Genomic DNA, 25,549 nt, shown 5'->3' on the forward strand with positions numbered 1-25,549 from the left:
ACATAAGTTTACTCCTCTTGTGGTATCTGTAGACCTGGCTATACTCCCTATAATGAAAACCTTTCCCAGGATCCAGGTTCTTCTTTCAGGTTTATTCACTACACCTAAGCTGAGCCTATGTCTCCATGAAGCCTCTGGTATGCTCTGCTGTTGTCTGGCCTGCTGCACTCCCCCATCGGTACCCTCTGCTGCCTCTCTATCCCATCGGTGCCCTCTGCTGCCTCTCTACCCTGTCGGTGCCCTCTGCTGCCTCTCTCCCCCATCGGTGCCCTCTGCTGCCTCTCTCCCTTATCGGTGCCCTCTGCTGCCTCTCTCCCTTATCGGTGCACTCTGCTGCCTCCCTACCCCGTCGGTGCCCTCTGCTGCCTCCCTTCCCCATCGGTGCCCTCTGCTGCCTCCCCACTCCATCTGTGCCCTCTGCTGCCTCTCTTCCCCATTGGTGCCCTCTGCTGCCTCTCTACTCTGTAGGTGCCCTCTGCTGCCTCTCTCCCCCATCGGTGCCCTCTGCTGCCTCTCTCCCCCATCGGTGCCCTCTGCTGCCTCTCTACCCTGTCGCTGCCCTCTGCTGCCTCTCTCCCCCATCAGTGCCCTCTGCTGCCTCTCTACCCCATCGGTGCCATCTGCTGCCTCTCTACCCTGTCGCTGCCCTCTGCAGCCTCTCTACCGCGTCGGTGCCCTCTGCTGCCTCTCTACCCCTTCGGTACCCTCTGCTGCCTCTCTACCCCATCGGTGCTCTCTGCTGCCTCTATACCCAGTCGGTGCCCTCTGCTGCCTCTCAAATACCTCTTCGTTATCCTCTGCTGCCTCTCCCCCCCATCGGTGCCCTCTGCTGCCTCTCTACCCCTTCGGTATCCTCTGCTGCCTCTCCACCCCGTCGGTGCCCTCTGCTGCCTCTCTAACCCCGTCGGTGCCCTCTGCTGCCTCTCTACCCTGTCCGTGCCCTCTGCTGCCTCTTTACCCCGTCCATGCCCTCTGCTGCCTCTTTACCCCGTCCGTGCCCTCTGCTGCCTCTCTACCCCGTTGGTGCCCTCTGCTGCCTCTCTGCCCCATGGTGCCCTCTGCTGCCTCTCTACCCTGTAGGTGCCCTCTGCTGCCTCTCTACCCTGTAGGTGCCCTCTGCTGCCTCTCTACCCTGTAGGTGCCCTCTGCTGCCTCTCTACCCCATTGGTGCCCTCTGCTGCTTCTCTACCCCATTGGTACCCTGTGCTGCCTCTCTACTCTCAGGTACTCTCCTGCACCCATCAGGACTATCCTTCGCTCCATGGATATAGATTTCCTGATATATATTTCAAATCCGCCTTGTATCATGACATCACAGGGTGGCTGCTGACACTTACCAGGGAATATTGTACCGGCACCTTCCTGCTGCAGAGTGCGCTCTATGATGCGGCGCCCCCGCTGGAGGGAAGTTAAAAATGCCTCCTCGTTTTCATCCAGGATTCTCATAATCTGAAATAAAACAAATCACCCCATTACTTAGCAGCTATCTCAAGTAGTTCAGCACACAGCCTCTGGGTGTCACTGCAGAGAGAGGAGCAGCTCTATGACCCACTCACAAGGATCAGGAAGCTCAGGTACTCCAGCACAAAGCCCCTCATCTATTCCCTCTCCTCCTGATCCATACTGATGTTGACCCACCTTTTACAGTTATTAGATTTCCCTGCCATCAATAATTTTTCTTCTCTTTGTCATGTGTGGTTGTGACCTTTAGGGATGGTGTCAGGCACTGTACTTGTGTTCCCATGAAAGAACACATCCAAAACATCCCTTTAGAAGTGCATGCTGGCCACTGGGTGCTGAAGTTACCTGTGCAATCTGCTGATTACTCTGTTACACTCTGTGTAATCAGGGAACTGAATGCACAGCTAAAACATGTAGCACCCAGTAGCTAGCAGGGGGGAACATGCACATTTAAAGGCATACTGGGGATGTGCTCTTTCATATAACGAGCAGTTGTCAGTCCACCCAGGAAGAGCAGCTACGGCCTCCTCTGATTGGATATAATTGTTGTGCTAACGTTCAGCAGGCATTAACTGCAAAGCAGGATGTAGACAAATAGATCTACCATGTTCAGTCTCTGAGGTTCCCTCTCCCTGTTTAGGAGAAAACAGAACCTAAGAGGGAAGGGGAGCTTTCTCTAGTTTCTGTCCTGTGGAGAATGGGGTGAGTATATAGCCAAGAGCCCCAAGTGATGAAAAATATAAATAAAAGCAAAGTAATCCAAGGAATTGGATTACTGTACTGTAACACATACAATTCTCCATATTTCATTTAACGCATGCAGAGGCTGTGGGGCTGGGTACTGAGGGGCTGGGTACAGAGAGGCTGGGTACCAGGTGGCTGGGTACTGAGAGGCTGGGTACCAGGAGACTGAGTACAGAGGGGCTGGGTACCAGGAGACTGGGTACTGAGGGGCTGGGTACTAGGAAACTGAGTACTAAGGGGCTGGGTACTGAAGGGCTGGGTACCAGGAGGATGGCTGCAGAGGGGCTGGGTACTGAGGGTCTGGGTACCAGGAGGCTGGGTACTGAGGGGCTGGGTACCAGGAGACTGGGTACAGAGGGGCTGTGTACCAGGAGACTGGGTACTGAGGGGCTGGGTACTAGGAGGCTGAGGACAGAGGGGCTGGGTACCAGGAGACTGAGTACTAAGGGGCTGGGTACTGAAGGGCTGGGTACCAGGAGGATGGCTGCAGAGGGGCTGGGTACTAGGAGGCTGGGTACTGAGGGGCTGGGTACCAGGAGACTGGGTACTGAGGGGCTGGGTACCAGGAGGCTGGGTGCAGAGGGGCTGGGTACCAGGAGACTGGGTACTGAGGGGCTGGGTACTAGGAGGCTGGGTGCTGAGGGGCTGGGTACTAGGAGGCTGGGTGCAGAGGGGCTGGGTACCAGGAGACTGGGTACTGAGGGGCTGAGTACCAGGAGGCTGGGTGCAGAGGGGCTGGGTACCAGGACACTGGGTACTGAGGGGCTGGGTACTAGGAGGCTGAGGACAGAAGGGCTGGGTACCAGGAGACTGAGTACTAAGGGGCTGGGTACTGAAGGGTTGGGTACCAGGAGGATGGCTGCAGAGGGGCTGGGTACTGATGGGCTGGGTACTAGGAGGCTGGGTACCAGGAGACTGGGTACTGAGGGGCTGGGTACCAGGAGGCTGGGTACCAGGAGACTGGGTACTGAGGGGCTGGGTACTAGGAGGCTGAGGACAGAGGGGCTGGGTACCAGGAGAATGGGTACAGAGGGGCTGTGTACCAGGAGACTGGGTACTGAGGGGCTGGGTACTAGGAGGCTGAGGACAGAGGGGCTGGGTACCAGGAGACTGAGTACTAAGGGGCTGGGTACTGAAGGGCTGGGTACCAGGAGGATGGCTGCAGAGGGGCTGGGTACTAGGAGGCTGGGTACTGAGGGGCTGGGTACCAGGAGACTGGGTACTGAGGGGCTGGGTACCAGGAGACTGGGTACTGAGGGGCTGGGTACCAGGAGGCTGGGTACGGAAAGGCTGGGTACCAGAAGACTGGGTACTGAAGGAATGGGCAGTTATGAGCTAGGTACTGAAGGCCTTTTTACTGAGGAATTGGGTACTGATGGTCTGGGTATGTAAGGGCTGGGCACTGATGGTCTGGATACTAATTAGTTAGGCACTGATTGGCTGGGTACTGAAGGATGGATATTTAGGGGCTGGGTGCTGAGATGCTGGGCACTGCGGGGCTAGGTAGAGAGGGAATGGGCACAGGGGGGCTGTATATTAAAAGGTTGGGTACTGATGGGCTGTGTTCTGTGGGGCAGAGTAGAGTTGATAACCTGTATACCTCTCCTATTTATACTGGGGGGGGGGGACTGACAGGCTGAACATAAACATTTACAATAAGAACACTGAGCCATGGTGTGCAGAGCATGCTGGGAAGATGGCCAATACCTATTAATTGATATCTCATTCCAGTGACTGACCTGTGACTTCTCTCTGTGCAGTTCAGGATAAGCATCACCCTGCAAAACACACAACACACCCACATTACTACAGAACACACCCACATTACTACAGAACACGCCCACATTACTACAGAACACACCCACATTACTACAGAACACGCCCCACATTACTACAGAACACGCCCCACATTACAATATAAGAGACCCACGTTACAATATCAGACATACAGTATCTCACAGATATAAATGAATCAGTTTTTCGTTCATTTTGTCACATATACGCGGTGCAAACAGTTCGGGCAAGAAACACATTCACCTTTTAATTTATCGTTTGTTCGGCAGAATTCTCCAAACTGTTCCTTAAATTTTTCAGCTCTGAAAAGATAAAACTGATTTTCTATTGGTGCCCATTAACTGGACGAAAAACCAACGAACCGACCAAATGACAGATATCCGAAGGATTTTTCGGCTAGTGTATGGTCTTGGCCACCGTGCTGCAGCTCAGTTTCGAAGTCTTGGCAATCTTCTTATAGCCTAGGCCATCTTTATGTAGAGCAACAATTCTTTTTTTCAGATCCTCAGAGAGTTCTTTGCCATGAGGTGCCATGTTGAACTTCCAGTGACCAGTATGAGAGAGTGAGAGCGATAACACCAAATGTAACACACCTGCCCCCCATTCACACCTGAGACCTTGTAACACTAACGAGTCACATGACACCGGGGAGGGAAAATGGCTAATTGGGCCCAATTTGGACATTGTCACTTAGGGGTGTACTCACTTTTGTTGCCAGCGGTTTAGACATTAATGGCTGTGTGTTGAGTTATTTTGAGGGGACAGTAAATTTACACTGTTATACAAGCTGTACACTCACTACTTTACATTGTAGCAAAGTGTCATTTCTTCAGTGTTGTCACATGAAAAGATAGAATAAAATATTTACAAAAATGCGAGGGGTGTACTTACTTCTGTGAGATACTGTATGTAGTTAGTCAGGTTGAAAAAAGACACAAGTCCATCTAGTTCAACCAAAAAAAAAAAACCCCAACCATACAATCCCCTATACACAATCCTATACCCACCCCAACCATACAATCCCCTATACACAATCCTATACCCACCCCAACCATACAATCCCCTATACACAATCCTATACCCGCCCCAACCATACATTCCCCTATACACAATCCTATACCCACCCCAACCATACAATCCCCTATACACAATCCTATACACGCCCCAACCATACAATCCCCTATACACAATCCTATACCCGCCCCAACCATACAATCCCCTATACACAATCCTATACCCGCCCCAACCATACAATCCCATATACACAATCCTATACTTGCCCCAACCATACAATCCTATATACACAATCTTATACCCACCTCAACCATACAATCCCCTATACACAATCCTATACCCGCCCCAACCATACAATCCCCTATACACAATCCTATACCCGCAGTTGATCCAGAGGAAGGGGAAAACACCAACAAAGCATAATCCAATTTATTACAGCAGGGGAAAATATTCCTTCCTGATCCCCCGAGAGGCAATCGGATATTCCCTGGATCACCTTTACCTATAAATATTATTACCCATTTATATTCTGTACACCCAGGAAACAATCCAGGACTTTCTACTGAGCTGGTCAGAACCACCTCTGGAGGCTTCTCAGGCTTTTGGCTAAGTGTAGTATCTTTTCTTATCAGTTGGTATGGACCGTTGGGTTGTATGGACCTGGAATGTTAGTATCGGCAGGGACTGAAGGAACCGGAGCGCCTGGGCGTAACTGGGGGCTGGGAGTAAGTCCTGTCAGAGAAAGCCATTTACTGTGTCTCTGTATTGTATAAAAGTGGGCCATTAAGCCTGGATTAACCACTTGCCGACCACCGTACGACTATTTACTGCAGCAGTCAGCCGCTCCTGGGCAAACCGGCGTAGTACTACGTCGCTCGCCCAGGAGCCTGCATGGGGCGAGTGCGCACCGCCGGAGGCGCGCTCCCGCCCCCGCTCGTTCGCAGTGATCCCCGCACGTGTGACCGGTGGCTCCGATGTCCGCCGGTCACTCGCGATCTCCCGCTGGAGAGGGAGAAAGGCAGGCGGATGATATAAACAAAGCCGCCTGTCATTCTCCCTGATGTAACTGCAGAGATCATACGATCCTGCTATGTAGGATCGTATGTCTCTGTGGTTACATCACAAGCCACGCCCCCCCCCCCCCCACAGTTAGAATCACGCCCCTAGGGATACATTAAACCCACTGATCACCAAAAGTTAACCCCTTCCCTGCCAGTGTCACTATTACAGTAACAGTGCATATTTATAGCACTGATTACTGTAGTAATGTCACTGGTACCCCCAAAAGTGTAAAAAATGTCAGTTAGGGGTCCGATCTGACCGCTGCAATGTCGCAGTCCCGCAAAAAAAAACGCAGATCGCCGCCATTACTAGTTAAAAAAAAAAACAATAAAAATGACATCAATCTTTCCTGTAGTTAGTAAACGCAATAACTTTTGCGCAAACCAATCTAAAAACACTTATTGGGATTTTTTTTACCAAAAATATGTAGCAAAAAACAAATTGGCCTAAAATGTTAAAAAATTTAGATTTTTACTTTTTTTTTGAGAATTTCATATAAAAAAATGTGAAAAATATAATTTTTTCAAAATTGTCGTTTTTTTTTTGTTTATAGCGTAAAAAATAAAAATCGCAGAGGTGATCAAATACCACCAAAAGAAAGCTCTGTTTGTGGGAAAAAAATGACATCAATTTTATTTGGGTACAGCGTCGCACGACCGCGCAATTGTCTGCTAAATTCACGCAGCGCCGAATCACAAAATAGGACCTGGTCTTTGAGCAGCCAAATCCTCCGGGGCTTAATTGGAAAGAGATTAATTTTACCCTTCATCAAGTCTAGGCTGATGTTTGGGGAACCGGGAGCTATAATCACTACCTCACTTGGGATTTGGGAGACTGATAACGGATATACTCAGCCGGAGTATTGGGGATCCGTTACATTGGTGGCAAGCCGTGGGATTCTTCTCCCGAATAGATCCCGAACCAGGAATGCAGTGAGGAGCCCAGCAGTGTCTCGGTCTAAAGGGGAACTCAGGAGCTGGAGCAAGCTAGCCCCCCGGGCAGTGTCCCCATATGAGGTGGAGTTCCAGTGGAGACTACAAGACATACTGGCACAGGAATAGAGCCTTAGGTCAGCCGAGGATGAGGTGTCCTGGAGGGAGTATGTAATGTGAGAACTCTGGCAGGAGTCCATGGAGGTAGCACAGCTTCGACGGAAAGAGAAGATTCAAAGTACAGCGCATCGCTGGCAGGAACAAGTGAGCCAACAGATGTTGATCCTGGGAGAGCAACCCTTGACGGAGTGGGTAAGGCATATGGAAAAAGTAGATTGGATAGCAGCACTCCGAAATAATCACTTTAATTGAAGTATAAAAAACATAGGATGAATGTACAGCAACGAGGATATCAGGAACAGCTTACTTCACTTGGGAGTGGGTAAGGCACCTTGAGTTCCTGGTCCAGAGAGAGATGATGCTGGACGACTCATACCGGGCACAATGGTGGTACGCAGTTCAGCGAGACACTTGGTTGGCAGATGGCATTCAGCCAGAGGGGGACAGCTATGATGGCCCTGGCTTGTTGTTGAAGGCCATGGAGGAGGATGATGATTTTGGCAGTCCTGTGGAGTCGCAGTTCTGGGCTAAATATTACTACAGGCAAAGGATACTGCTGTTCCCAGGAGCTATTGAGCTGGGACCAGACCGCACCCACCTAGTTGCCCTAGAGTGGGAGTTGGAACAGGACTACAAACACCTATAAGACTTGGTCTGGCAGCAGGCCCTTGATGCAGAGCAAGTTATTAGCTGGGTAACTCTTGGGGAGATTTTAGGTCCCTCATCCCAGCAGCAGCAAGCATCCCTGGGAGAGGAGATGGCCGGTCCCACTACCCAGCACCAGCTGGCGTTACCAGGAGTCGAGACAGTCAGTCTGACTCCCCAGCGGCAGCAGGATCTAAAGGGAGAAGAGACAACCAGTCTCTCTCTTCCCAGCAGCAGCCAGTGTTACTGGGAGAGGAGATTGTAGGTCCCTCACCCCAGCAGCAGCCAACAGTAATGGGAGTGGAGACGGTCGGTCCCACTACCCAGCCAGCCCCAGGAAGCATTCCTGGGAGTCTTAACAGTCGGTCTGACTCCCCAGCGGCAGCCAGCGTTCTAGGGAGAGGAGATTATAGGTCCCTCGTTCCAGCAGCAGCCAACAGTACTGGGAGTGGAGATGATCGGTCCCACTACCCTGCCCCAGGAAGCGTTACCAGAAGTCGAGACAGTCGGTCCGACTCCCCAGCGGCAGAAGGATCTAAAGGGAGAAGAGACAACCAGTCTCTCTCTCCCCAGCAGCAGCCAGCGTTACTGGGAGAGGAGATTGTAGGTCCCTCGTCCCAGCAGCAGCCAACAGTACTGGGAGTGGAGACGGTCGGTCCCACCACCCAGCCCCAGGAAGCGTTACCAGGAGTCGAGACAGTCAGTCCGACTCCCCAGCGGCAGAAGGATCTAAAGGGAGAAGAGACAACCAGTCTCTCTCTCCCCAGCAGCAGCCAGCGTTACTGGGAGAGGAGATTGTAGGTCCCTCATCCCAGAAGCAGCCAACAGTACTGGGAGTGGAGACGGTCGGTCCCACCACCCAGCCCCAGGAAGCGTTACCAGGAGTCGAGACAGTCAGTCCGACTCCCCAGCGGCAGAAGGATCTAAAGGGAGAAGAGACAACCAGTCTCTCTCTCCCCAGCAGCAGCCAGCGTTACTGGGAGAGGAGATTGTAGGTCCCTCGTTCAAGCAGCAGCCAACAGTACTGGGAGTGGAGACAGTCGGTCCCACTACCCAGCCCCAGGAAGCGTTGCCGGGAGTCGAGACAGTTGATCCGACTCCCCATCGGCAGCAGGATCTAAAGGGAGAAGAGAAAACCTGTCTCTCTCCCCAGCGGCAGCCAGCATTACCGGGAGAGGAGATTGTAGGTCCCTCATCCCAACAGCAGCAAGCATCCCTGGGAGAGGAGATGGCCGGTCCCACTACCCAGCACCAGCTGGCATTGCCAGGAGTCGAGACAGTTGGTCCGACTCCCCAGAGGAAGCAGGATCTAAAGGGAGAAGAGACAACCGGTCTCTCTCTCCCCAGCGGCAGCCAGCGTTACCGGGAGAGGAGATTGTAGGTCCTTCGTCCCAGCAGCAGCCAACAGTATTGGGAGTGGAGACTGTCGGTCCCACTACCCAGCCCCAGGAAGCATTACCGGGAGTCGAGACAGTCGGTCCAACTCCCCAGTGGCAGCCATCGTTACCGGGAGAGGAGATTGTAGTAGGTCTCTCATCCCAGCAGCAGCCAACCATACTGGGAATGGAGACAGTCGGTCCCTCTACCCAGCCCCAGGAAGTGTTACCAGAAGTCAAGACAGTCGGTCCGTCTCCCCAGCGGCAGCAGGATCTAAAGGGAGAAGAGACAACCGGTCTCTCTCCCCAGCGGAAGCTAGTGTTACCGGGAGAGAAGATTGTAGGTCCCTCGTCCCAGCAGCAGCCAACCGTACTGGGAGTGGAGACGGTCGGTCCCACCACCCAGCCCCAGGAAGCGTTACCGGGAGTCGAGACAGTTGATCCGACTCCCCAGCGGCAGCAGGACCTAAAGGGAGAAGAGACAATCGGTCTCTCTCCCCAGCAGCAGCCAGCGTTACCGGGAGATTGACAACAGATATACCCAGCCGGAGTATTGGGGATCCGTTACAAGCTCTGCATGGTTTGAGATTACCAGGTCCAGCAGAGCATCATTCCTAGTGGGGGCCTCAATAAACTGCACCATAAAATTGTCCTGTAATAGGTTTATACATTTTTGCCTTTTAACTGTCCCAGCAGTGCCATTACACCAGCCAATATCTGGGTAGTTACCATCCCCCATTATTATCACTGTCCCAGCCCTTGTAGCCCTTTCTGTCTGTGCAAGCTGCTGAGTCTCCACACTATAGACAACACTATTACTAGTAAAGGAATCCCATATATGAGGAATCAATGACACCACACTCACCAGGATCTCCACCACGCTGGGCACCAGGGAGGACAGGAAGCCAGGGGGGGCTCGGAGGATCTCAGAGGAGAAGCGGACGGCTCTGCGCAGGATGTGACGCAGTACCAGCCTGGACGGGGAGACGGAATGTCATCCTACTTATCATCACAGGATCATTACATCACAGGATCATCAAATCACAGGATCATTCCATCACAGGATCATTCCATCACAGGATCATTCCATCACAGGATCATTCCATCACCGGATCATTCCATCACAGGATCATTCCATCACAGGATCATTACATCACAGGATCATTACATCACAGGATCATTCCATCACCGGATCATTCCATCACAGGATCATTACATCACAGGATGATTACATCACAAGATCATTACATCACAGGATCATTCCATCACAGAATCATTCCATCACAGAATCATTACATCACAGAATCATTACATCACAGAATCATTACATCACAGGATCATTCCATCACAGGATCATTCCATCACAGGATCATTACATCACAGGATCATTACATCACAAGATCATTCCATCACAGGATCATTCCATCACAGAATCATTCCATCACAGGATCATTCCATCACAGGATCATTCCATCACAGGATCATTACATCAAAGGATCATTACATCAAAGGATCATTACATCACAAGATCATTCCATCACAGGATCATTACATCAAAGGATCATTCCATCACAGGATCATTCCATCACCCATCACAGGATCATTACATCACAGGATCATTACATCACAGGATCATTCCAGCACAGGATCATTCCAGCACAGGATCATTACATCACAGGATCATTCCAGCACAGGATCATTCCAGCACAGGATCATTCCATCAAAGGATCATTCCATCACAGGATCATTCCAGCACAGGATCATTCCATCACAGGATCATTACATCAAAGGATCATTACATCACAGGATCATTCCAGCACAGGATCATTCCATCACAGGATCATTACATCACAGGATCATTCCAGCACAGGATCATTACATCACAGGATCATTCCATCACAGGATCATTACATCAAAGGATCATTACATCACAGAATCATTACATCACAGAATCATTACATCACAGGATCATTACATCAAAGGATCATTACATCACAGGATCATTCCAGCACAGGATCATTCCATCACAGGATCATTACATCACAGGATCATTACATCACAGGATCATTCCAGCACAGGATCATTACATCACAGGATCATTCCATCACAGGATCATTACATCAAAGGATCATTACATCACCAGATCATTACATCACAGAATCATTACATCACAGGATCATTACATCAAAGGATCATTCCATCACAGAATCATTACATCACAGGATCATTACATCAAAGGATCATTCCATCACAGAATCATTACATCACCAGATCATTACATCACAGGATCATTCCATCACAGAATCATTACTTCACAAGATCATTCCAGCACAGGATCATTCCAGCACAGGATCATTCCAGCACAGGATCATTCCAGCACAGGATCATTCCATCAAAGGATCATTACATCAAAGGATCATTTCATCACAGGATCATTCCAGCACAGGATCATTCCAGCACAGGATCATTCCATCACAGGATCATTACATCACAGGATCATTCCAGCACAGGATCATTAAATCACAGGATCATTACATCACCAGATCATTCCATCACAGGATCATTACATCACAGGATCATTACAGCACAGGATCATTCCATCACAGACACTACTCATCATAGCATCTTATTCACATTATTGTGTTACAATTATCCATTATCATATCCTGATCCAATCACAGAGCTACAAACGAATTGATGTAATACATAAATGTTACAAATAAAAGTATCCATTACTATATCCCGTCCAATCACAGAGATACAAAGTAACAATCATTCGGGGTACTCACTCTGCTCCGGCCATACCCGGGTACACCCCATCAGCGATACACACAGAGAGGGTCCTGATGTGATCCGCCACCACCCGGTAAGCCATGTCCACGTGATTGGTGTCCTCTCTGCCCAGCCGGCCCCCATAGGGAGGAGCCTGCGAGCCCTGCCCAGGAATCACAGACATCAATGTCACCAGCACCCTCTACTACATCACATGTCTGACATTATAAAGAATAGAATGTTTATACAATAAAATCATTTTTTGAGGTCATTGATGGAGGTGGGCGGAGTCACTGGAAGTGTACAGCATTGGAAAAATACCACCAAACCCCCGTCCTCTCATAGAACTCAATGCAAGGGTCACCTCCAGGCCTCCAATCCACTGATAGAGACCGTATAAGGGTTACAGGGGCAAACCCGACACTGGGGTCACTGGAGGTGCTCAGGGTGCATTGGAGTCACAAAATGCTCTGGGGGTCACTAAAGACACTGGGGACATAGGAGCATCCCATCTCACACAGTGACCCCAGATCATCCCATCTCACACAGTGACCCCAGATCATCCCATCTCACACAGTGACCCCAGATCATCCCATCTCACACAGTGACCCCAGATCATCCCATCTCACACAGTGACCCCAGATCATCCCATCTCACACAGTGACCCCAGATCATCCCATCTCACACAGTGACCCCAGATCATCCTATCTCACACAGTGACCCCAGATCATCCTATCTCACACAGTGACCTCCAGATCATCCCATCTCACACAGTGACCCCCAGATCATCCCATCTCACACAGTGACCCCAGATCATCCCATCCCACACAGTGACCCCAGATCATCCCATCTCACACAGTGACCCCCAGATCATCCTATCCCACACAGTGACCCCCAGATCATCCCATCTCACACAGTGACCCCAGATCATCCCATCTCACACAGTGACCCCATATCGTCACACCATCACTAGGGGTATAGTCACCGGGAACACACAATGGTCACCGTCACACCATCACTAGGGGTATAGTCACCGGGAACACACAATGGTCACACCATCACTAGGGGTATAGTCACCGGGAACACACAATGGTCACACCATCACTAGGGGTATAGTCACAGGGAACACACAATGGTCACACCGTCACTAGGGGTATAGTCACAGGGAACACACAATGGTCACACCATCACTAGGGGTATAGTCACCGGGAACACACAATGGTCACACCATCACTAGGGGTATAGTGACCGGGAACACACACAATGGTCCCACCATCACTAGGGGTATAGTCACCGGGAACACACAATGGTCACACCATCACTAGGGGTATAGTCACAGGGAACACACAATGGTCACACCATCACTAGGGGTATAGTCACAGGGAACACACAATGGTCACACCGTCACTAGGGGTATAGTCACAGGGAACACACAATGGTCACACCATCACTAGGGGTATAGTCACCGGGAACACACAATGGTCACACCATCACTAGGGGTATAGTCACAGGGAACACACAATGGTCACACCGTCACTAGGGGTATAGTCACCGGGAACACACAATGGTCACACCATCACTAGGGGTATAGTCACAGGGAACACACAATGGTCACACCATCACTAGGGGTATAGTCACCGGGAACACACAATGGTCACACCATCACTAGGGGTATAGTCACAGGGAACACACACAATGCTCACCCTCTCGATCTCCTCCAGAATGGGGGTGAACAGGTCGGTGGCGTAGTTGGAGCGTTTCCCTTGAAGGATGGTCACTAACCTCTCCAGACCCATCCCCGTGTCCACATGGTGCTGGGGGAGCCGTCTCAGACTCCGGTCCGCCTCTCTGACCGAGGGAAAGAAAGAGTCAGTGTGACCACACCCACCATTACTGACATCAGACAGGAAATACACCGGCCCCGGAAGAATGTCCCCCTAAATCATAAACGTTCTCTATGAGCTCCTCATCCTCCATATGTAATACACCATGTCCCAATGTTCTCCACTATGAGGGCTAGAATGTGTGTAGGTGGAGGAATCTGGGCGGCTCCCGCCCTTTTCTTTCTAGTGAAATCTTTACTGATAGAGTCACCCAACACCAACAGATACTCTATATAGCCGAAGGTTTTGTGGACCTCTGACCATCACACCTATATCAGCTGGTTGGACATTCCACTCCAGAACCATGGCTATTAATGTGGAGTTGCCCCTTTCACATGGGCATTAATATGGAGTTGACACCTCCCCTCATGGCTATTAATATGGAGTTGACCCCTCCCCTCATGGCTAATAATATGGAGTTGACCCCTCCCCTCATGGCTAATAATATGGAGTTGACCCCTCCCCTATGGCCATTAAAATAGAGTTGATCCCCTCCCCTCATGGCTATTAATGTGGAGTTGCCCCTTGCCCCCCATGGCCATTAATATGGAGTTGACCCCTCTCCTCATGGCCATTAATATGGCGTTGACCATTTCCCTCATGGCCATTAATATGGAGTTGACCCCTCCCCTCATGGAAATTAATATGGCGTTGACCATTTCCCTCATGGCCATTAATATGGAGTTGACCCCTTCCATCATGGAAATTAATATGGAGTTGCCCCCTCCCCTCATGGCCATTAATATGGCCTTGACCCCTCCCCTCATGGCCGTTCATATAGAGTTGACCCCTCTCCTCATGGCCATTAAATTGGAGTTGACCCCTCTCCTCATGGTCATTAATATGGCGTTGACCATTTCCCTCATGGCCATTAATATGGAGTTGACCCCTCCCCTCATGGAAATTAATATGGAGTTGCCCCCTCTCCTCATGGCTATTAATATGGCATTGACCCCTCCCCTCATGGCCATTAATATGGCCTTGACCCTTCCCCTCATGGCCGTTCATATGGAGTTGACCCCTCCCCTCATGGCCATTAAATTGGAGTTGACCCCTCACCTCATGGCCATTAATATGGAGTTGACCCCTCTCCTCATGGCCATTAATATGGCATTGACCCCTCTCTTCATGGCCATTAATATGGCATTGACCCCTCCCCTCATGGCCATTAATATGGCCTTGACCCTTCCCTTCATGGCTATTCATATAGAGTTGACCCCTCCCCTCATGGCAATTAATATGGAGTTGCCCCCCTTTGTGAGTATGACCTCCTCCATTCCTGTCAAAGGAAAAAATCCATAAGCCGCACATCATGAAGCAGATCCATGTGCATGAAGTGAGATAAATTGCAGCCTCAGCCCGGACTCCAGCCAGACCAGGTCCACAACGCGTTTCACTTCACCTCCTTGGAGCTAAATCATGGGCATGGGAGTTCTGAGCATAAGGGGGTGTTTATAAGAGCATCATTGGCTGTCTTGTGATAGAAATGGATGACACACATTCTCCATTCCTCTGGAAAGGCTTTACACAATATTTTGGAGGATGTCTGTGGAAATCTGTAGCCATTTGTGAGGTCAGGTACTGATGTTGGACCAGAAGACCTGGCTCACACATCGGGCCTTACACATCGGACCAAAAAAAGGTACTCAGTGGGAAGGAGGTCAGGGCTCGATACAGGACATTAGAGTTCCTTCACACCAAACTGGTCACCACCAGTGTCTTTATAGAGTTGGCTTTGTACACGGGGGGGGGGGGGGGGGGGGGGCACAGTCATGGTGGAACAAAAAAGGGTCTTCACCACACTGTTACCACAAGGTCGGAAGAGCACAATATAGTTGGCCCATATAATGGGTATAATGGTCAGATGACCCCATACTTTGAGCCATATAATGGGTGTGAGGTTCAGGTGACCGCATACTTAAAGCCATATAATGGGTATGATGGTAAGATGACGGCATGCTTTCAGCCCTATAATGGGTGTGATGGTCAGATGACCGTATACTTTAGGCCATATAATAGACCCCCATACTTTCAGGCATATAATGGGAATGATGGTCAGATGACCCCATTTTTTAGGCCATATAATGGGAATGATGGTCAGATGACCCCATACTTTGGGCCATTTAATGGGTATGATGGTCAGATGACCCCATACTTTACATATAAAGGGTGTGATGGTCAGCGGACCCCATACTTTAGGTCATATAATGGGTCTGATGGTCAGATGACCCCATACTTTAGGCCATATAATAGGTATGATGGTCAGATGACTCTATACTTAAGGCCATATAATGGGAATGATGGTCAGATGACCCCATACTTTGGGCCATTGAATGGGTATGATGGTCAGATGACCCCATACTTTACATATAAAGGGTGTGATGGTCAGATGACCCCATACTTTAGGCCATATAATGGGTATGATGGTCAGATGACTGCATACTTTGGGCCATATAACGGATATAATGGTAAGATGACCCCATACTTTGAGTCGTATCATTGGTGTGATAGTCAGGTGACCACATAATTGAAGCCATATAATGGGTGTGATGGTCAGATGACCCCTTACTTTCGGCCATATAATGGGTGTGATGGTCAGGTGACCATATACTTTGGGCCATAAAATAGATATGATACTCAGATGACCCCATACCTTGAGCCATATATAATTGGTATGATAGTCAGATGACCCCATACTTTGAACCATATAATAGGTATGATGGTCAGATGACCCTATACTTTAGGCCATATAATATGTGTGATGGTCAGATGACCGCATGCTTTGGACCATATAGTGGTTGTTATGGTGAGGTAACCACATACTTTGGGGCTATCTAGTTATCGGTGACATCCTCAGTACTGGTCCCCAGTAAGATCAGTCTTTGATCACCCAGTGCTGACCTCCTGCACTGACATCCGGCTGTCACTACTGACCTGTTATACTGCATGAAGACCAGATTCCAGATCTCCACAACATCTGGACTGTCCTGGTTCACCAGAGCCGAGGCGTTCCGGCCACCCACGTGATCATAGTGAATCTCTGTACAGGGGCCACAGGGGCCCGTCTCCCCCATTTCCCAGAAGTTATCCTTCAGACCGAAGGGCAGCAGGCGTGACGGTGGAATACTGCGAGTGACAGAGAACAGATAACAGGTTGTGTGGACAGAGACGGATGTAAGAACACACACACAGAATAAACCAACCTATTCTCTTATCCTGTCTGGGCTCCACCCACAGGGCCAGCATTGCAGCCAATCAGGAGAAAGTTCCCCTAATTGCTGGTGACTTTAAATTGTGGCTCATGGCTTGGAGTGCAATTACCACACCTCTATGATTAATCTGTGCCCCAGTCCCCATTGTGTCACCCCATAACCCCAGAGCACCCCCGTGTCATCCAATGTGACCCCAGAGCATCCATTGTTACCCCTGTGACTCTAGAGTACCCCGAGTATCCTGTATCACCCTATTACCCCAGAGCACCCTGCATCATCTAGTGACCCCGAGATTCCAGAGCACCCCGAGTATCCTGTATCACCCTATTACCCCAGAGCACCCTGCATCATCTAGTGACCCCGAGATTCCAGAGCACCCCAAGTATCCTGTATCACCCTATTACCCCAGAGCACCCTACATCTAGTGACCCCCAGACTCCAGAGTACCCCAAGTATCCTGTATCACCCTATTACCCCAGAACACCCTATATCATCTAGTGACCCTGAGACTCCAGAGTACCCCAAGTATCCTGTATCACCCTATTACCCCAGAGCATCCTACATCATCTAGTGAGATCATGACTCCAGAGCACCCCAGCATCCTGTATCACCCTATTACCCCAGAACACCCTATATCATCTAGTGACCCCGAGACTCCAGAGTACCCCAAGCATCCTGTATCACCCTAATACCCCAGAACACCCTGCATCATCTAGTGACCCCCTGACTCCAGAGCGCCCCAAGTATCCTGTATCACCCTATTACCCCAGAGGACCCTACATCATCTAGTGACCCGAGACTCCACAGCACCCCAAGTATCCTGTATCACCCTATTAACCCAGAGCACCCTACATCTAGTGACCCCCAGACTCCAGAGCACCCTGTATCACCTTATTACCACACTAAACCCAGAGTATCCTGTATTAAACCTATTATCCCAGAGCACCTTGCATCATCTAGTGACCCCCAGACTCCAGAGCACCCAGGAGTATCCTGTATCACCCTATTACCCCAGAGCACCCTGCATCATCTAGTGACCCCCGAGACTCTAGAGCACCCCGAGTATCCTGTATCACCCTATTACCCCAGAGCACTCTGCATCATCTAGTGACCCCGAGACTCCAGTGCACCCTGTATTACCTTATTACCTCACTAACCCCAGAGTACCCCGAGTATCCTGTAATACCCTATTACCCCAGAGCACCCTGCATCATCTAGTGACCCTCTGTGACTGCAGAGCACCCTGAGTATCCTGTATCACCCTATTACCCCACTGATCCTAGAGCACCCTGTGTCATTCAGTGACCCCCCAGAGCACCATGCAACCCCAAAGCATTGTATGTCACCCTATTACCCCAGGATGCCTTCATGACACGTGTCTCTATGCAGTCCCAGGTACACTCAAATATATACATACACCATCAAGGAGAGGGAAGCGATAATTCTGTCAATCACACCACACCTCCAGTCCTCAGTGCACATGTAGGAGTACCGGGGATGCCTAATCTCACAGCTCACTGCCCCAGTCCATGTCCCTGACCGCACAGCTAGAAGCATGCTGGGGTTGCCTAATCTTACAGCTTTGCCCCCCGCTCCTTTCTCTGCTGCAGGAAGACCCAGTGTAGACAGTGTCCCTGTATGTGGCCTGTACTGCACACTGAGCGCCCACATTTTCTGTACTTACCCCAGGCTGAGCCAGATCTCTCTGGTCTCCTCGTCAGCGGAGAGGCCTAACCTCGGATCTCCACCAAAATACGTCACATAGAGGCGATCAGCTGGGATCTGGTACCCTTGAGTCAGCAGCTCCCACGCCATGTGGCACGCTTCCTCCTGAGGATGGAGAGAGGGGTGATGGGACAATAACGGTACTCTCATATGGAGAATGCAAACACACAATAGATAATGATATATTAGGTATGGGCTGCCTGATAAATAACCAGACATCAGATCACATGACTCAATAAAACCCACAGACATGGTAGGGAGGCTCATTTGTTGTCTTCCGGGATTCTCACATTCTCTGGAGATTCCACCTCCAAGCAATGGCGGATCTGAGGGTGTAGTCACCTTGTTATTGGGAGGAGTCAGAGGGAACGGGCCAGACGTCTCAAGGCAGAGGCCTGATAATGGCTCTTTACAGCATTGCTGTGCACAAAGCCATCCCGGACCACCTAGAGAAACCTTGAATGACTACAGCAGGAGACCCGGAGCAAGAGGTTCATCCACAACATGAGGCCAGAGGGGCCCCCTGATCACAGAAATAGAGGATTGGCTGCCCGCTCTGTGTCAGGGCCACTTTGGTGTGGGCTGTGTATTTATCGCTCTACAGCAATGTCTGGTGAGACACTGAAGCTCTTTGAGTGGGCAGGCCTCCTTCTTAAATCTGGGGTGGTCGGAGCTCTACAGCAATATCTGGGTGAGAGACTGAGGCTCTTTGGGTGGTGGGTCTCTGTGATTGTACTAACCGTCACTATGAGTAAAAAACAGATACTTTATGGTTTGGATTGCCTCAAATGGGGTCTGTATTTACAAGTGATGCTAATGTGTATTGTACTTCAATGTCAGCAATATCTTCATATAGAAATATGAAGATTTAATCCTTTTTTACACTGGGAGACTTAGACTGTTATAGACAATTGCCATGAAGACTGACTCCTAGATAATGTGTGTATTCCATGTCCCTGCATGCCAGACAGGCTTCCATATTGTGTATTGAAATGGAATGTGTATTGTGTTAAGGTTTGTCTCATTGTTAAATGACCTTTAATTAAATGTTAATGACCTCTAATGTCAGGGCCTGTTCTCAATAAGGTCCACCTGGGCGGTAACCTTGTGGGGGGAAAACTGTATAAAAGTCTGTTTCTTGTTCAATAAATTTGAGACATAGTTCACCCTCAATCTAGAGTTCTGTCTCTTATTGGGGGAATATGCTACAAGGGATTGCTATGGTCTTCCATACTCCCTTGGATAATCACTAAGCTCTTGTAAGAGCTTGTGTAAGAGCTTGTTCTGCTGCACTCTCTGGGGAAAGAGAGGTTCACCCACGGGAACCTGGGGCCTTGTCGTAGGTCCAGGGTGGGTAGGAGACGTCGAGACCCTAACCAAGCTGCAGCGGTTTGTGGGGTCTGAAGTGGTTACGGTGTCTGGTGGAGTGCTTGGAGCCCTCGGGAAGCACTAGGAGCATCTGTCAACGGAGGTGCCCGGTCGGGCTGCCGGTTGATCCGTTACAGTCTCCTTCCTGAATCTGGCTTGGTTAGTGCTCTACAGCAATGTCTGGTGAGAGACTGAAGCTCTGTGGGTTGGTCTCCTTCCTGAATCCAGGGTATTCGGTGCTCTACAGCAATGTCTGTTGAAAGACTGAAGCTCTCTGGGTGGGCCTCCTTCCTGAATCTGGGGTGGTCGGTGCTCTACAGCAATGTCTGGTGACAGCCTGAAGCTCTGTGGGTGGGTCTCTTTCCTGAATCTGGCTTGGTTAGAACTCTACAGCAATGTCTGGTCAGAGACTGAAGCTCTGTGGGTGGGTCTCCTTCCTGAATCTGGGGGGGGGTCGGTGCTCTACAGCAATGTCTGGGTGAAAGACTGAAGCTCTTTGGGTCGGTGGGTCTTCTTTCTGAATCTGGGGTGGTTGGGTGCTGTTGGAAAGTTGGGACCCCCCCATAGCAGAAACATGGAGGACAAGGCTCCAATGTGACCATAACTTATCTTCATACCTTGAAGTAATCCCCAAACGACCAGTTTCCCAGCATCTCGAAGAAGGTGTGATGGTAGACGTCTCGGCCTACGTCCTCCAGGTCGTTGTGCTTCCCTCCGGCCCGCACACACTTCTGGCTGTTCACCACCCTGCGGTACTGCGCCATCTCACTGCGAGGGTCCACTGTACCCAGGAAGACGGGCTTAAACTGAAAGAATTTAACACATTACAATAGGTGTTACCACCCCTGAGTCATGTAAAGAGACAATATTCAGTATGTATACAGTGCATGCCACCACCTGGACTTGTTCTAGAATGCTGAAGACCATTTGTAGCTTCTCCAAGCTTCTCCATTACCCGCATCTATACCCTGGTCATGGTTCCCTTATTATTTATTCCAAAGATGATCCCATTATGATGGAATCATCATTGAGTGTGTAGATATTAATAGCCCAAGAACAAAAAGGGAGGTGTGGAACCACCCTGTTCCAGTTACATCATCCCATCTTTGGTGTCAGTATGTCTGCATAGGTGTTAATCCTTCAATTCACATGGCTGAAGGTGTATATGGTTGTCAAATCCCTGGGGTAGAGATGGTAATACCGCATTACATATGGGAGACAAATGGTGTAGAAGGCCCCAGCCCCTGCTCAGTGATGGTTGTTCCAGTTTGATGTACAGTATCTCATGAAAGTGAGTACACCCCTCACATTTTTGTAAATATTTTATTCTATCTTTTCATGTGACAACACTGAAGAAATGACACTTTGCTACAATGTAAAGTAGTGAGTGTACAGCTTGTATAACAGTGTAAATTTACTGTCCCCTCAAAATAACTCCACACACAGCCATTAATGTCTAAACCGCTGGCAACAAAAGTGAGTACACCCCTAAGTGACAAAAGTCACCAAGTGTCTCCGAATTGGGCCCAAAGTGTCAATATTTTGTGTGGCCACCATTATTTTCCAGCACTGCCTTAACCCTCTTGGGCATGGAGTTCACCAGAGCTTCACAGGCTGTCACTGGAGTCCTCTTCCCCTCCTCCATGATGACATCACAGAGCTGGTGGATGTTAGAGACCTTGCGCTCCTCCACCTTCTGTTTGAGGATCCCCACAGATGCTCAATAGGGTTTAGGTCTGGAGACATGCTTGGCCAGTCCATCACCTTTACCCTCAGCTTCTTTAGTAAGTAAATGCCTATATCCTTTTAGTTTAATGTGAAGGAAGACCCCTGTACAATTCACCTTCTATGTTGGGGCATTGTTCTCTCTGTCCAAAATGTGCTGCTCATAACATCCTCAAGGTCAAGCAAAACATGGATCCATTGAAAAAAGGGGAGAAGCAGAACATAAGGAGTAATATATACACATCATGTAGCTGGAGTGTCAGAGAAACTCAGAAGGATCTTTAGGAAACATCTCATCCCTGTAACCTTCAAGACCGGAAATACACTGAGATAGAACCTTGGAGATCTAGAAGACCCAACACAAGTATGGAAGACACAGGTTTTCTTTTACCCCCCACCTCTACTCATGGATGGTTGCTCCGGTGTAATATAGATGGCCTCTTCCATGCCTCTTGTGAGACATTTGTCCTTTCTGTCCAAAGTGTGACTCACTGTCCTCAAAAGTACTCTATATCCTTTTTCCTTGAGATGTAGGAAGGCTGACCTGTAGAATTTGCCCTTCTATGTTTAGTCATTGGTTTGTAGAGAGGTTATTTTGTTTCCCCAATGTATAGGCCAATGCATTCCTTACTATACTGTACTCCATATACCAAGATACTTATCTTCTGTTTGGGTGTTGAGTCTTTTGGATATCCAAGGTTCAGTCATGGGCGTCCGCTAGGGATGCACCGAAATTATCGGCCGAAAATGAGCCTATCCCATTTCGGCCGATAATGGGTTAACATTGCCGAAATTAAATATGGCCGCCGTGAGGAAGGAGGAGGGCGCAGCGCAGGTTTTAAAAGTCCCACCTCTGACCGACCGCCCGCCTCTCAATGACGTCCCCACTACGATCTGTGCATGAATGGAGGTACATACCAGGCGGGAGGGTGGGGCGAGCGGCCGCTAATAGATAGAACTATGTGATCCTTCTCATTCACACACAGTTCCGCTGAGCTGACAGGGAAGGATCACATAGTTATATCTATAGCGGCCGCTCGCCCCACCCCCCCCCCCCGCCCGGTGTCAGGTCAGTTCTCATACACACAGTCCCGCTGAGCTGACGGGGAACTGACCTGACACGGGGCGGGGGGGGGGCGGGGCGAGCGGCCGCTGTAGATATAACTATGTGATCCATCCCTGTCAGCTCAGCGGGACTGTGTGACTGTGAATAAGAACTGGTCTTATGAAGTGGAAATACCACGGCAAGAGGGAGGGTCAGGCAGCAACAAAAAAAATCAACAAGAAAAAATCAGTGTCAAATTCTAAACCTAAAGGGCTGCCTTCCCTTCCCCAAATCAGATATCATGTATTTTTGGGGAGGTATGTGTCCTTTTATGTTTTTTTGCTAGAGCCTTTTTTATTTTGGGGCCTCGGTGTGCACTTGTTGCTGACAAGTTTACTGCACAAGTATGTAAAGAATTGCTGCAAAGTAGTGTGCTCAAAAGTACCACAAGTTTATCCCCACTATTGCTTTAGCTGCCAATAAACTTTGTCAATCTACTTTATTTTAAAAAAATGCCAGGCAGGTCCATAGTGGGAGGCAGAACTTCTACGCGCATAGATAGTGCAGGGTCAATTAAAAACCGGATCTTCACAAGGCACTTAGGCAAGGTTTACACATGTCCCCTCAGTATTCACTGCAAATTTCTAAAGCAGCTGTTCAGCTGTGATTTAAATGCGATTCAGATGCAAAATTTTGGAGCCAGCAGCCACCAGCGTCTTAATGGGGGGCTGAGGCAGCTTACCAATGGTATTTGTATTAAGCAGCATGAGGGGGTTAATGTATTGTCACTGCTGGTCACTCATCTATTAGTGACCGACCAGTGGCAGGTAATTAACCCCGTAATTAACACTGACACTGGTTGCACTAATGCAGCACAAAGGGGTTAATTACCTGCCACTGGTCGGTCACTAATAGATGAGTGACCAGCAGTGACAATACATTAACCCCCTCATGCTGCTTAATACAAATACCATTGGTAATTAAATTAACCTCTTACCAACCCAACACAGTACATATACTGTGACAGGGTGGCAGCGACAGGTGTACGTCGCTGCCTGTTTTTGGTGTATGCCCCTCTTCTATCTATTTTACATTTTTTTGGGGGGAAAAAGTCATTTTCGGTTTCGGTTTTCAAACCAAGGGCATCCTGCATTTTCGGTTTCGGCCCAGAATTTTCATTTCGGTGCATCCCTAGCGTCCGCAGAACTTTTTTCAAGGGGGGGGCATTATTTTAAGATCACCCATGCTACGTCCCTTTTCAACAATGTCATGAAGGGGAGGGACTTAGTCATTATACTTATTTTGAGCATTTATTTTTAAAGAGCAAACAGGAGCATTTATTTTTAAAGCATTTGTTAACCTAAAAAAAAAAAAAAAAAAAATTAATCCAGTTCCCTTAAAGCATGTGATACAGCACAGTGCTTTGCTGTGTAATTTGTCCCCTTCTATCACCTAAAATACCTGGCTGATCCTGCCTGGCTATGTCCTTCCCTCTGTAAACTGACCACGGTATATCATGGCCGCTGAGCCCTGACACTGTGGTCAGTTTACATGTCTCCATCATCTGCAGCCGTCCTCCTCTGTCCTCTCTCTGTATTTTTATTTAAAGTTTCATATCCTGTCTACAGTCTGTTTAATAATCTTGTGTGCCCAGGTGTCTGTGATTTATAAAAATAAGCCATTCTTTACAAGTTTTCAGAGCTCCACTCGCCCCTCACGTGACCCGCCACCTCTCTCCTCCTCCCCTCCCGAGTGACATCAGTGAGAAATCCTTTGCCCCACCAGGCAGCTGTCAGACAGGGAAAGGAGAGAGCTGATGGGTCACATGAGCGGCGCTCGGTCCTCTGAAAACTGGTAAAGAACGGCTTAATTTTTTAAAAACACATACACGGGCATGCAGGATTATAAAACAGACCAGACAGAATGGTATAAAGTGGGTTGACCACTTGAAAGGGGAAGTTGAGATTCCGGGGGGGGGGGGGGGGGAGCATTTGCCCCCCCCCCCTTGCCCCTACCTGCAGATGCCCAGGGGTTCAGTCTCAGTGTATTGCTGGGTTTGAAGGACACAGTGATGAGATGTTGGTTAAAGATCCTTCTGAGTTTTTACAACACACCAGCTACATACAGGATGACTATATTACTCTGTGTCTTCTGCTTCTCCCTCTGCTCAATGGGTTTGTTCCTGACCTTCTGGGTGTCGTGAGTTCGCATTTTGGACAAAGAGGACAACCGGATCACAAGAAACATGAAAGAGGCCATCTACATCAAATTATAATAACCATCCCTAAACAGAAGTGGAGGTCAAAGACATCCCATGTCTTCCATACTAGTGTTGGGTCTTCTGAATGTCCATCTTCTGTCTCAGTGTATTTCTGGTCTTGATAGACAGGGGGATGAGATGTTTGTTGAAGAATCTTCCGACACTCCAGCAACATTTGGGATGACTTTATCCTCCTTGTGTTCCGCTTCTCTCCTTTCAATGGTCCAGAGTTCTTTCCTGATCTTGTAGAAATTATGAGATCACACTTTGGACATAGAGGACAACTGGATTCCATTAGACGTGAAAGTGGTAATCTACGTCACACTGGAACACCTGTCCCGAAACTACCATCTGTTTTCAATCTTTACTGCTGTTTTAAAATCTGTACCCCGAGATGTGACAACAAGTCAC

At 49.2% G+C, this 25,549-nt stretch overlaps 1 protein-coding gene across 3 annotated transcripts in view; it reads right to left on the bottom strand.

Annotated features, from left to right (window-relative positions):
• AARS2 (alanyl-tRNA synthetase 2, mitochondrial) overlaps window positions 1–25,549 on the bottom strand; it is a 43,413-nt gene that overhangs the window by 14,225 nt on the left and 3,639 nt on the right. The window contains exons 2-9 of one of the 3 annotated variants that reach the window (XM_082247761.1): window positions 20,726–20,914; window positions 18,700–18,845; window positions 16,738–16,929; window positions 13,624–13,768; window positions 11,938–12,083; window positions 10,014–10,122; window positions 3,945–3,983; window positions 1,338–1,449 (exon numbers count right to left, since the gene is read on the bottom strand). In XM_082247761.1, coding sequence (XP_082103887.1) covers window positions 1,338–1,449; window positions 3,945–3,983; window positions 10,014–10,122; window positions 11,938–12,083; window positions 13,624–13,768; window positions 16,738–16,929; window positions 18,700–18,845; window positions 20,726–20,914 — 1,078 coding nt within the window. The remainder of the gene's footprint in view (window positions 1–1,337; window positions 1,450–3,944; window positions 3,984–10,013; window positions 10,123–11,937; window positions 12,084–13,623; window positions 13,769–16,737; window positions 16,930–18,699; window positions 18,846–20,725; window positions 20,915–25,549) is intronic. The other 2 variants (XM_082247762.1, XM_082247763.1) reach the window with 2 other exon arrangements.

The sequence above is a fragment of the Pelophylax lessonae genome (assembly GCF_965119305.1).
Source record: "Pelophylax lessonae genome assembly, chromosome: 2".
NCBI classification, from domain to species: Eukaryota; Metazoa; Chordata; class Amphibia; order Anura; family Ranidae; genus Pelophylax; species Pelophylax lessonae.